Here is an 11,133-nt window from a genome sequence, read left to right on the forward strand (position 1 = left end):
TCAATAGAAATGAGAGTGTCGACGTTGATGGTATGTCAAATCCAACTCAACATATACTTACTCCATTGGTAAATAAGAGAAAAGGTCGCCCACCATCTAAAAGGAAGGTATCTAAGATAGAGGAAGAGGTAAAAAAGAAACAGAAAAGAGAACAAAAGAACAAATGTGGTGGGAACAGTACTAATGAAGAAGTAGGAGTGAAGGTACACAACTTAGTAGTGCAAAGTCCTTTTTTTTTTTTAATAGATATTGAGTTTCATTTTGTCCAAGAATAATACCATATTATGTATTGTTATGTTGTTTCTATAGGGGTCAAAATCAAGAGGTCGCCCTCCATTGAAAAAGACTGGATCTAAGAAAGAGCAAGAGGTCAAAAACAAACAAAATAGAAGAAATAATGTTTCATCCAATAAAAAGCCTAATCATGAAGGAGAAGGATTGAAGGTAAAGAGACTATTTTTTATTGTGTTATGTAGGTTCATAATTCTGAGAATAGAGAAAAGAATTCTTCTGATACATTGTGTGCTTGCATGTTAAAGGTTTTATCACCCTCAGAAAGTGATGTCAATCCAAAAACAGTTCGTATACCGTCCAAAAGATTGTTGGAAACAATTTAATGGAAAAAATGATTGAAGGTATGTATTCGAACTTTGTGTATTAAGTTATTTATTGTACATATTATTTATTTTTGATACTCTAAAATTGATGTGATGCAGGTAAAGTATGTAATCCAGTTCGAGTGCAAATGGTGACCAGTGACTTGATTTCAACTTACTAGGACTGCAATTTTTTTTTTTTTTTTTTTGGCATTTTCATATATAACCATATTTCAGTTGAAGGATTTTTATGTCACATTTTAATAGAAAACAATCATTCAGTACAAGCAGGTCAATTATTTCAACATTTTGTTTAACGTACCTAATGCAATTATTTCAACATTTTGTTTAATGTTTTGCTTAGCACTTCATTAAATTCCATTCTACTTTGCTGAAGGAATAATCCGGCCTCTAATAATTTGTATTTTTGACTCGTCTTCTAGTTAACATGAAAGTATTCTTATAAATTTGACACATGCTTAGAACGAAAAAGAATATCAAGTAACAAGCTAGAAGAACTGCTATCACAATAAACAACAGTATAGTTTCAATTGACAGCTCAAGACAAACTTGACATTAAGTTAGAAAAGCCTTCCAGTGAGCTGTAATGGCAAAGAAGCCATATAGGCAACTACAAGATTTAACAAGGCCTCTTCAGGACCTTAGGGTCTATGTCATACGAACTTCCTGCATCCGATCATTTGTAGAATTCAAAGTCAATATCAGGCTTGAGGCTTCTAATAACCCTTTTCAAAGTCCTTTGGGAGTATGACATATCGGTTCTTACGAACTGCGTGCATTCCGGCTTCTTGACATATAGTTTTAATCTATATAACATTATGCAACAATAAACCAGAAGTAACATATTATAATATTGTTAAAGAATGACATGAAAAGCAAATCTATGTAAGATTGAATATGGCTAGTTAAAATTGCATTATGTTTCTAGGTTGTCCAGTTGTGATCTTTTATGGCTGTCTGTTATAAGCTCAAAAATAAGGTCTGGGAGCTTTCAGTCTCGTGCGTTGTTATTGTCTCCTACTATGTATTATGAATCTGATGGAAAAGTATCAAAGGAAAACCTTTATCGACTGAAGAAATATATTAATCTATGATGTCAAAGTTATGTGCATATGTATTATGAATTGAAATTGGCACTACCTCACTGGCCTATATCTATAGGCCAAATCATACGTAACTCTCTTTCTCTTGTCAAAACCAAATCAAGTGGAACATTGAAGCATAGTTTAATCAAGTAGATTTCATACTTAGGACATGGAAGCATATCAAATCCACTCCCCCCCCCCCCCCCCACACACACACACACACACACACACACACATTTTATTCGTGATTTCACTAAAAAAGAAAAAAGAGGGAAAAAAAAAAAGCAAACTAACCACGATTAGAATGGGCAAAGGCTCTATTAACAATGCTTGTGAGGAAACTAAAATCAGAATGAGAATGTGTTGATCAAATCGTAATTCAAATCCACTTCCCCCTAAACCCTAATTTCAAACAAGCTATGCTATTCGTGTTTCATACTCAGGAAGAAAAAAAAAAAAACTAACCACATTTAGGCTTAGGGTTTGTTGACGATACTTGCGAGGAAACCGAGATCAAGTTGAGAATGCGTTGATCAATTGAAGAAGAGGTGAGAGGGTTGAGGAGGGATGAGAGGAGGAGAAAAGAAAACAACGTCTGATAGAGAAGATCTAGACGTTGCCCAGATAATATCACAAAGAAAAAAAATAGGGTTTAAAAGATAAAATCAAGAAAGAAAAAAAGAAAAAAAAGAAGAAGGAATTTTTGTAATTAAGAAAACATAGAAATATAAAAATCAGAAATTATGCTTTAATGATATGGATACGCCACATAAGCTGCCACCTAAGGTGGGCTCTAGGTGGTTCCCCAAAAGGTGGTTCACCTACCATTAGAACAGTATTACATGCTTGGTGTTCATAGATAAGACTCTTTATATCATTAAAATTTAAAATGTATATGGCATGTAAGTAGAACACACATCAATGTTGTGATTTTGATCACACTCCTCGTCTATCTTCGGTTTTCTTGAAAGATTCTAACAAACTGAATCAATTACATATGTGCTTTCAATAGTTTGATAATTTTGTGTAGATTAGAGGCCGTGGAGTCCTAGTTATCCGTTCTTTGACTTACATTTTTGATGAAGAAATTGATTGATTGGATTTATAGGCTTAGAATTTTCAATGCGAATAGTAGAAAGGCGAAAAACCAATGAGTTTCCTAAAGTAATAGCAACTTGTAAAAAGTAATATATTTGGATAGGACAATTCTTAGGTTCTCCCCTAGGGTGAACGAGCATATTCACCCCTATTGTCGATTAACATACTTTTACTTAATAAATTTATAATCCAACGGTCCATATCTTAAATAAGCCTTTAAAGATCATATCTGTAAAAATCAATCGAATCAGAAATCGTTTAGTTATCTAATTGAATCAAACAAATGGATGGTTCTAACAACACTTACTACTATTATGATAAACCGTCCATGTATTTCATAGAAACACTATACCACAAAGTTAAACAGATGACAGTTCATTAACTGTCGTCTGAATGAAAAAGTTGCTGTTGTCTAGTAGCCTGTTGTCTGATTGACCTCATTCAAACGACAGTTAAAAACCATTGTCTGTTCAAAATTCACACAACATATATAGCTAAGTATGTGTCGTCTGAATATTTCCAAATTAAAATAATTAGGTTTAACTATTGTCTGTTACAAACTCACACGACAGTTCGTTTATTAACTGTTGAGAAAAGTTATATTAGACCAACAGTTTTAGGAAAACTGTGTTGTGTGTGATGAATCTCAGACAACAGCAACACAACTATATGATGTTTGAAATGAATATCACACCACACTGTTGGAATGACTCTGTCGTCTGAAATAAATCTCCAACAAGCGTCAGTATTGTTTTTGTTGTGTTTTATGCAATTAAAACAATAGAAGATTTAGGAATCTATCGTCCCTGATATATATTTAACAACTGTTAGTAATTTGTTTGTGTTGTGGGATTTGCATAAGGTATAACAGTGCGCTGATGGGATATGTCGTCTAATAGGAACTCAGACCACAGTTAGTAATTTGTTTGTGTTGTAGGATTTGTATAAGATATAACAGTCCGCTGATAGGATATGTCATCTAATAGGAACGCAGACGACAGTTTTCATTATATTTAGTTATGCTAAATGAATCTTAGTCAACATATCATTGTTATATCTGTTGACTGAATTAAGTATCAGATGACAGTCATTTTGTTGTACATGTTACATGAATGGAGATCACACAACGTTAAATTTATTATTTCTGTTGTCTGAAATGAAGTTCAGACAACATGTATTATTTGCTGTTTTTAGATGTGTTGTATGAGTGGATCTCAGACAATATATGGTTTTGTGAACCCTTCAGTTGTGTGATATCTTTGGAAACTACAGTTATCTGACCTATATATGTTGTCTGAATTAACTTTACACAATTGTTGCAAATATGAACATTCATATCCCGAACAAATCCAAAATAAAACATTGTCATATATCAATGCCATCTGTTCTTACATTGCCAATCCAAAACATTTCCAAAAGTACATATCCATATCCAGATATGATCAAATCCAACAATCCTAACCAAAAGTAACCTCAATCTAGCAAGTAATAATATTGTCTATCTTGTAAAATCAAGGTTACCAAAATAAGTCACCAACCACTAACCAAAAGAAGTAACCAACCACAAGCTTACATATATGTTTTAACAACAAATTTTGCCCACTCATTTCTGACTTCATCAATATGCTGCTGGGTATATGCTGCTTTCCCTCTTTTCTCCCACTGAAACAAATTGATTTGCACTTAGTGTTCAGAAAACTGTCCAATAATTCATGACTATATATTTAAACAAGTCCAATGCAATAAGTTCTTATCCAGCAAACTAGTCCAAGTTGGTGACAGACTGACAGTCTACAATACCAGATGACAATAGTCCAACATAATCCATTAAAATAATAAGTAAATGCACAATTTTAGTTACCTTGCTGAAAAACTCTAAGTTCTTATCCTCCACGATGTCCTTCATGTATCTCATTATGAAATAGCTACAGTCTTTGCTGCTTTGTTGCTCTGGAATACCCTATAAACAGTAAAAAAAAGGAACTTGTGAGATACATGAAGGAAATAGTAAGTGGAGGATAAGAATGTTCCATAAACATACTGCACAGTTTTTCCACGTAGTTGGTTTTCGGCCTTGCCTTTTGACTTCAGCATTATGTATTTTGATGCCACTTTAATATTAACAGAAAATTTGAGTTAAATAACATAATAAATGCATCTACAGACATGATATAAAATTATTTACTGATTAAGAAAAACCACGACTTACTTGTTCACAATGTCCTTCCACTCTCCTGTAGCCAATCTTCTCTTCAAAGGATCCATGAAGTAGATAATGTCTTCATGAGGGTTTATCATAGTTAGCATCCAATGAGCCATTCCAAAAAAGAAAATAGCAGCATTCAATATCAGATGACAACATATTGGAGCATATCAATGTCAAAAAGCATATTTACAATATATCAAGATCACATACCCGGAGTTATATGGCAAGAAAAAAATATGGCCACGCTTTGCATTTCTCATCCCATTAGCTATAGCACGGGAACACTTAATTGGATTGCCACAACCAATGGCACCAATATCTGTAGGACAAATAAATCCAACCATTTTGACCATCTTTGACTTTTTCAACACCATGAAGATAACTACAAATCAAAGAATGCAACAATAAACCATAATTCAATCTCACAATATACATAAATTTCAACTAAATCAAGCAGATTACCTAATATAGATAGATATACAGCTACCCGATACTTCCTTCATGGTAGCAAAGTTATTACTATCCTTCTTATTAACAAAAGTTTTCGACACATTGCCAAAAATCTTTTCATCAAAGGTGCAGAAAATTGTCTTCCCATTTGTCAATGTTTCTTTGACCCACATGCATACTAGTTTAAGGGATGCAAGGGCTGCAGATATTATTTACATCGCTAGCATTTTCTAAAGCAAACTTAAGAAATTCCTCAACACCTAGCTCATACGTCTTTGATCTTCTATCAGCATGCATCCAAGACTTATCCATCTTAAAAAAATAAAAAATAAAAAATACAAACTTTTTTTTTTAGTTGAAAAGGTCGTCCATTATGCAATTCAGCAAGCAGTACAATGATGACTTGCCCGTAAAGGTAATTAGAAAAAGCCATCACACAGAGTACACATCAAAAGCACACTCATAACAAGCATACCACTACGCACACCCACATTTTAGGATTAAACGCAAAAACAAGAGAATAAAACTACCCCAAGAAAAAATAAAGTACCTAAGAAGCAGTCTCTCTCTCGTCAATCTTTCTCACTCAAGTAGAAATAATAACATTGGAAGAGGTAGTCACATCCTCAAACATCGAAGCACCAACAGTCTCCCCATGTGGGTTAGGGAGGACGCACTCTTCTTCACCCACCATAGCATGCTTATCCACTGAGCCCTCAGACGAACCCAACCCATCTGTAGACTCCAGAGGTATGTCCAGAGAACCGGTATCACCTTGAACTTCATCCACTAGCAATTTCAACAATCTTTTCTGACCCTTCACTCTGGATCGGGGCTTGCTCACTTCCACCTCCTTCGTCGCAGCTTTGTGCTTATTCCTAGAGCCTTTGGGACGACCCAGTTTAGTCTTCTTTGGAGAGATCAATAACCGGCCTTGTTCGTGAGGAAGCGACAGAGCAATATCCTCATGAACTAATAACTTCTGTGTCGGAATAGATGGAAGACGCTTCTCGGGTTTCAATAGAGTAAACTCTGTTTGTCGTTTATGACCAATGAGCTCCCCCTACAGTAGTTGCCAGATTTGGGATTGACAGAAGCCCATTCTTCATCAGCCCTGAAGCCTGAAAACCAACAGTCAGATGGGAGAAAAATGCCGCCTGGTTCCTATGCTTAAGAGCCTTCACTGCTACATCTTGGGTTAGAAACCCTAGATCACCCGAAATCCTGGGCTGTCTAGGAGACATAACCACTCCAAAAACCCTAGCAGCTGGAGAAGGACGAGACACCTCAGCCGCCGTCGTAATCGAGAGGTCAGCCATCTCACCAACTGGAATTCCATCCGGCAAAGCCTCCTGCTCCTTAACAAAAAGCAGATCGCAGCCCTCCACATCATGGACAAATAGACCACAACTCTTGCACAACCCCTTAACCTTTTCATACACAAAAGCCAAATCCACTGCCACAACAGGCGAGAAAGAAAACTTACGATAAAAACGAAAACACCGTCTTGTATCGATCACCAGTTGGATTCGTTGCTCTGCATCATTGCGGCGCATAGCCACCTGATCAAATTTCACGACCTCCCCAGTAGCAGATCCAATCATAGACAAGGCAAACTTGTTTCGTGGCTTTCGAGGTAACCCACGAACCGCCATCCAGATCTCCATGGTATGAAGAGGAACTGAATCAATGGGAGACACCCCGTCATAAGGTGCAATGACCAGCATGGCATTGCGATAAAACCAGGGACCGCCATGGAGATATTTATTCCAATCTGATTCGCGATCAAATTGGAATACAAATCTCTCCCCCACAACCTGCACAGAGAGCCCTTGCCTCATCCTCCAAATGGTGGTAATAGATCTAACCAAACCAGCGGAATTAGGATTATGAGATAGTAATCTTCCCACCATATAGTGGTAATTATCCTGTAGCGCCGCCGCACCAGCCCCCCAAGATCAACATGTGCCTCGTCAGACAGAACGAAGGCTGCAACCAAGGTGGAAGAAGGATCCGCCATGGAAGAAGTGAAAAATTGTCATAGACGGCCGTCTGCAATAAACCCTATTAAAGAGACTACTAGGTCAGGAAAAAACTCTTTTGAGAGAAAAATAACCTCAAAAAACAAACTTAAGTTCAAGAAAAATGGAAAAACATTCCAGAATGTATCAACACAATATAGCTGGTTTAAAAGAAGAAAGAAAAAACCCACAAAACAGATGAAGCCAATTCAATTCACATTTAAAAACATATAAGCATGTTTCCATATTCCGCAAAAACACAGAGACCTTGCATTAGCAGAATAAAACATACTCTCTTAATGTCCAAGTGTAAACTATTCATATACTTAGGATAAATGGTCATTATTGCAGGGCATATATATATCACATAACTCACAACCACAAACAGCAAACTACAAGGCATGAAGCCTATTTAAAGTTCATATTCAAAGAAGAAATTAAGACACATACCTTAAGGATTGAAAGCTTAATTTCGTCCAGCGACGCTAGCTAACCTTCTTCAACCCTCAAAGCTTTTGTTACACAACCTTATCAATCAAGAATAATAGAGGAACTATTAAAAAACAACTCTAGACAAAGCTGAAAGTATACAATTATCACTTTTGCACTTGTACCATTATCAGCTATACCAATGACCTAATGCAATATCAACACAAACATGTTTCGTCAAGCACACCATACATTTCAATATAAACCACAAGGATATTACAGTCGTACCAACCATACATTACATGTCATTGGACCTATATATGAATTTCAAGTCCCAAATTCCAAACAGAAGCTAGCATTATCCCAAACCCCACTTTGTGTTCCATTTAATTCAGCCAAGCACATTTGACAGAAAGAACTCCTTTGGATATCACTTTCCTTCACTTTTGACAACCACTAACTAACAAATAACTGCAATTTTATTTTCAATATATTATGAGCTCAAGTTTTTTTCCCCCCTTGAAAAACTCAAGGGTTCTCTTGCATGGTTGTTTTGTCCGCAATTGCCTGTAGTTGTTTTATTTTTGGTTTTGTACTCTTGTTTCTTGCTATTGCAAAAAAAAAAACATTATCTGTTACGATATTTGGTTTGCTAGAAACCAACTAATTTTTAGACATGTTAAAAAATATCCAATTCAGATTGATTTTGCAGCTACTAATATGATGAAACTTGTGATTCTTATAATATGAATCTGAGTAGGAAAAAGAAACTTGTGATGGCTTATGCAGCTGCTAATATCTCGATAACTTGTGATTCTTATAATATGAATCAGAATAGGAAAATTTTCAACAACCAAGAACCATTTTGAGTGTCGTCAACAAAAACAAATAATAGGGCATTATTTTGGTTTTTATGGGTACTTCTTCCTTCCAATTCAAAGGTACCCAAAAGAATAGCCAATTCAGTGGTTAAGACATTGGTTTGGTCGGTTGTATTGTGGGGAAATCAATTCAGCTAACTACCAGATCAATTATAGAAAAGCTAATTAAAGTGAACCACCCTTGGCCAACCACACCAAAAGTGTGAAAAAAGGCACGAAAGGAATGGACCATCACAAAAAGGAACAAACTTAAAACAGTAGGGTTACTAAAATCGTAAGGCCAGGTGCATTATTATGGTCAATTCTGCAGTAATCAGTCTATAAAGCAAGGATCATTCCCATCACAAACTCTACCAGTAATCAGTCTAGTGCATTATTATGGTCAATTCTGCAACTGTTAAGGTCAGTATATTAATAGATGTCAAACCTGATATAATATAGATACTACTCACATTCTTTGGAGCAGAAGAGAGGTAAGAGATGCTCAGTTCCCCTAGAAAAAGCTCCTTATCCTCAACCACAACCGTTCTTGCAGTAGCTACTAACACAGCCTCAGCAATAGAAGCTATAGCTCCTCCATGGAATCCACCAAAAAAGTTCTGCAGATTCATCAAACAAACGTCATTCCCTTGCTTCTGTTGCCAAGCCTATACATAGAAACAAATCAAATTGAACCCAGAGTTCCCTATCCTTTTCTTTTTTCAAGAATGAAAGACTTTGATACCAAGATCAGGTTCAATTAGAGTAACACATGGTGAGCAAAGTGGGTGAAATTCCAATAAAAAAAGTCAAACCTTTAGCCTAGTCTAACAAAGTATCATACTTTGCCTCAGATTAAGTAATACCCAGGTTAGAAATCGACTAAAAGGAACTGAATCTAAGTAATTTTGAAAAAGGGTCCTAATCTTTGCTTCCAATTTTCCCCTGTAGAGAGCCCAGTTCATAACCTTTTTTTTCTTTTTACCAAACAAACACAAACCAATGAAAAAGCTTACAAATTTAAATAAAAACAGAGAGAAGAAGCATGGAAAACTTTACAATAAAAGCAGGTTTAACGGAGAAAGGGGTAGATGACACAGCCTTGTTGAATGTTGAGGGGCTTAAGGATGCCATGAACGAGGTAGGAGTAGAAGTCTTTGGTGTCGCAGTGATCTGGAATAGAGTTGGTTGCAGATGATGAAGAAGAAGCTCCGGTCATCGAGCTCGCCGACAGCGTCTTCAATCGTCCTCTAGCAAACGATTGTGAGCTCTGGTCCAAGTACACGCAGAGGGTGAGTGAGAGCTGAGCCTTAACTCATCGAATGAGGGCTGAGAGCGAGAGGTTTGTGCTGGAATGGAATTAAGGGGAGAGGCTGAGAGCGAAGAAGGTTTGTGCGGGAATGGAATTAGGGCTCAGAGCGAGGGAGTTCTGTGCGGCGGGAATATTGGAAAGAGGTTTGTGCGGGACTGACCTAAAAAAAAGTCAAGGCATTTGAGTGTCTGTTTTGGTTTCGGACAATTTAAAATAAATGTAAATTTAAATTTTTTTTTTTTTTGGGCTTGTCAGACAACAGATGTTGTTGTTGTTGTCCGGAATTTGGTAATTTCATTAAAAAGATGGAATTTGACCATGTGTTGGCTAAGAAGAGAACAAACGACTGGTTTAACAAATCTGTCGTCTGATTGACTCAGACGACAGAAAAAACGCATGTGTCGTGTGATGAGTGTCATGTGATTAACTTATGCTTGTAGTGAAATGAATAACTAAAAGGTCTTCAATTTGATTAATTTTTTACAGAGCTAATCTTTGTATTACGTTATACAACATGAATGGTCGGATTAGAAAATTATAAAGTTATTATGCCTTAATCGCAAGAGAGGATGAATATGCTCATTCACCCTAGGGATGAACCTAAGAATTGTCCATTTGGATATCAGTTTCCCAGTACGTTCCTTAAAGTAATAGCAACTTGTAAAAAGTAGGGATAATGACCAATAAGGTAAAGTCCGTTGGTCCAAGAACCATGCGCAAAGTCAATAGGATTTGTTCCGTGCAGACCATTAATTAACAAGGCTTTCAAGAATAAACATTAAAGTTTCATAAAATTATGAAATTTGTCACTGAACATTCAGATCCTGTCAAACATAAGAAATAAGATATTCAGAATTATCTTGGCCCAATTAAATTTCCCAACAGTGTCTCATTACTTTCGCTCAATCATTTTCCAATCTCATTTCTTTCGCTCAATAATTTTCCATTCTCATTACTCTCAAAACCAAGCTAAAGATTATGGTCCATTTGATATGATTAATAAAACTATAATTCCCCTAAAAGATTTATTCATGAACCTTAGCTAAGTGATTTTT

General features: G+C 36.1%; 1 protein-coding gene across 6 annotated transcripts; it reads right to left on the bottom strand.

Annotated features, from left to right (window-relative positions):
* Positions 1–4,135: 4,135 nt before the first annotated feature.
* Positions 4,136–10,243, bottom strand: LOC112201492. 6 transcript variants are annotated; one of them, XR_005800842.1, is made up of 9 exons: positions 9,826–10,243; positions 9,240–9,386; positions 7,928–8,004; positions 7,367–7,520; positions 6,007–7,273; positions 5,217–5,388; positions 5,010–5,079; positions 4,662–4,760; positions 4,136–4,462 (listed from the first exon to the last, which is right to left on the bottom strand). XR_005800842.1 is itself a non-coding variant. In XM_024342374.2 (8 exons), the coding sequence occupies exons 4-8, from the start codon at positions 5,257–5,259 to the stop codon at positions 4,370–4,372; spliced, it is 375 nt and encodes a 124-aa protein (XP_024198142.1). In that variant the 5' UTR covers positions 5,260–5,325; positions 7,928–8,004; positions 9,240–9,386; positions 9,826–10,243; the 3' UTR covers positions 4,136–4,369. The 6 variants fall into 6 exon arrangements, 1 of the variants encoding a protein (XP_024198142.1); XR_005800843.1 differs by having other exon boundaries at positions 6,007–6,808; positions 6,943–7,520; XR_005800844.1 differs by having other exon boundaries at positions 5,217–5,325; positions 6,007–7,520.
* Between the last annotated feature and the right edge of the window lie 890 nt (positions 10,244–11,133).

Source organism: Rosa chinensis, chromosome 5 (genome assembly GCF_002994745.2).
Source record: "Rosa chinensis cultivar Old Blush chromosome 5, RchiOBHm-V2, whole genome shotgun sequence".
In the NCBI taxonomy this organism is placed as follows: domain Eukaryota; kingdom Viridiplantae; phylum Streptophyta; class Magnoliopsida; order Rosales; family Rosaceae; genus Rosa; species Rosa chinensis.

Bases quoted from the DNA above. Each gene is read 5' to 3' on its own strand.
- LOC112201492 (XM_024342374.2), bottom strand. From the start codon at position 5,259: ATGCAAAGCGTGGCCATATTTTTTTCTTGCCATATAACTCCGG. The intron at 5,080-5,216 runs GTATGTGATCTT...ACCCTCATGAAG, and splicing joins TTCTTGCCATATAACTCCGG to ACATTATCTACTTCATGGAT. The intron at 4,761-4,841 runs GTATGTTTATGG...TACTGTTTATAG, and splicing joins CTACGTGGAAAAACTGTGCA to GGTATTCCAGAGCAACAAAG.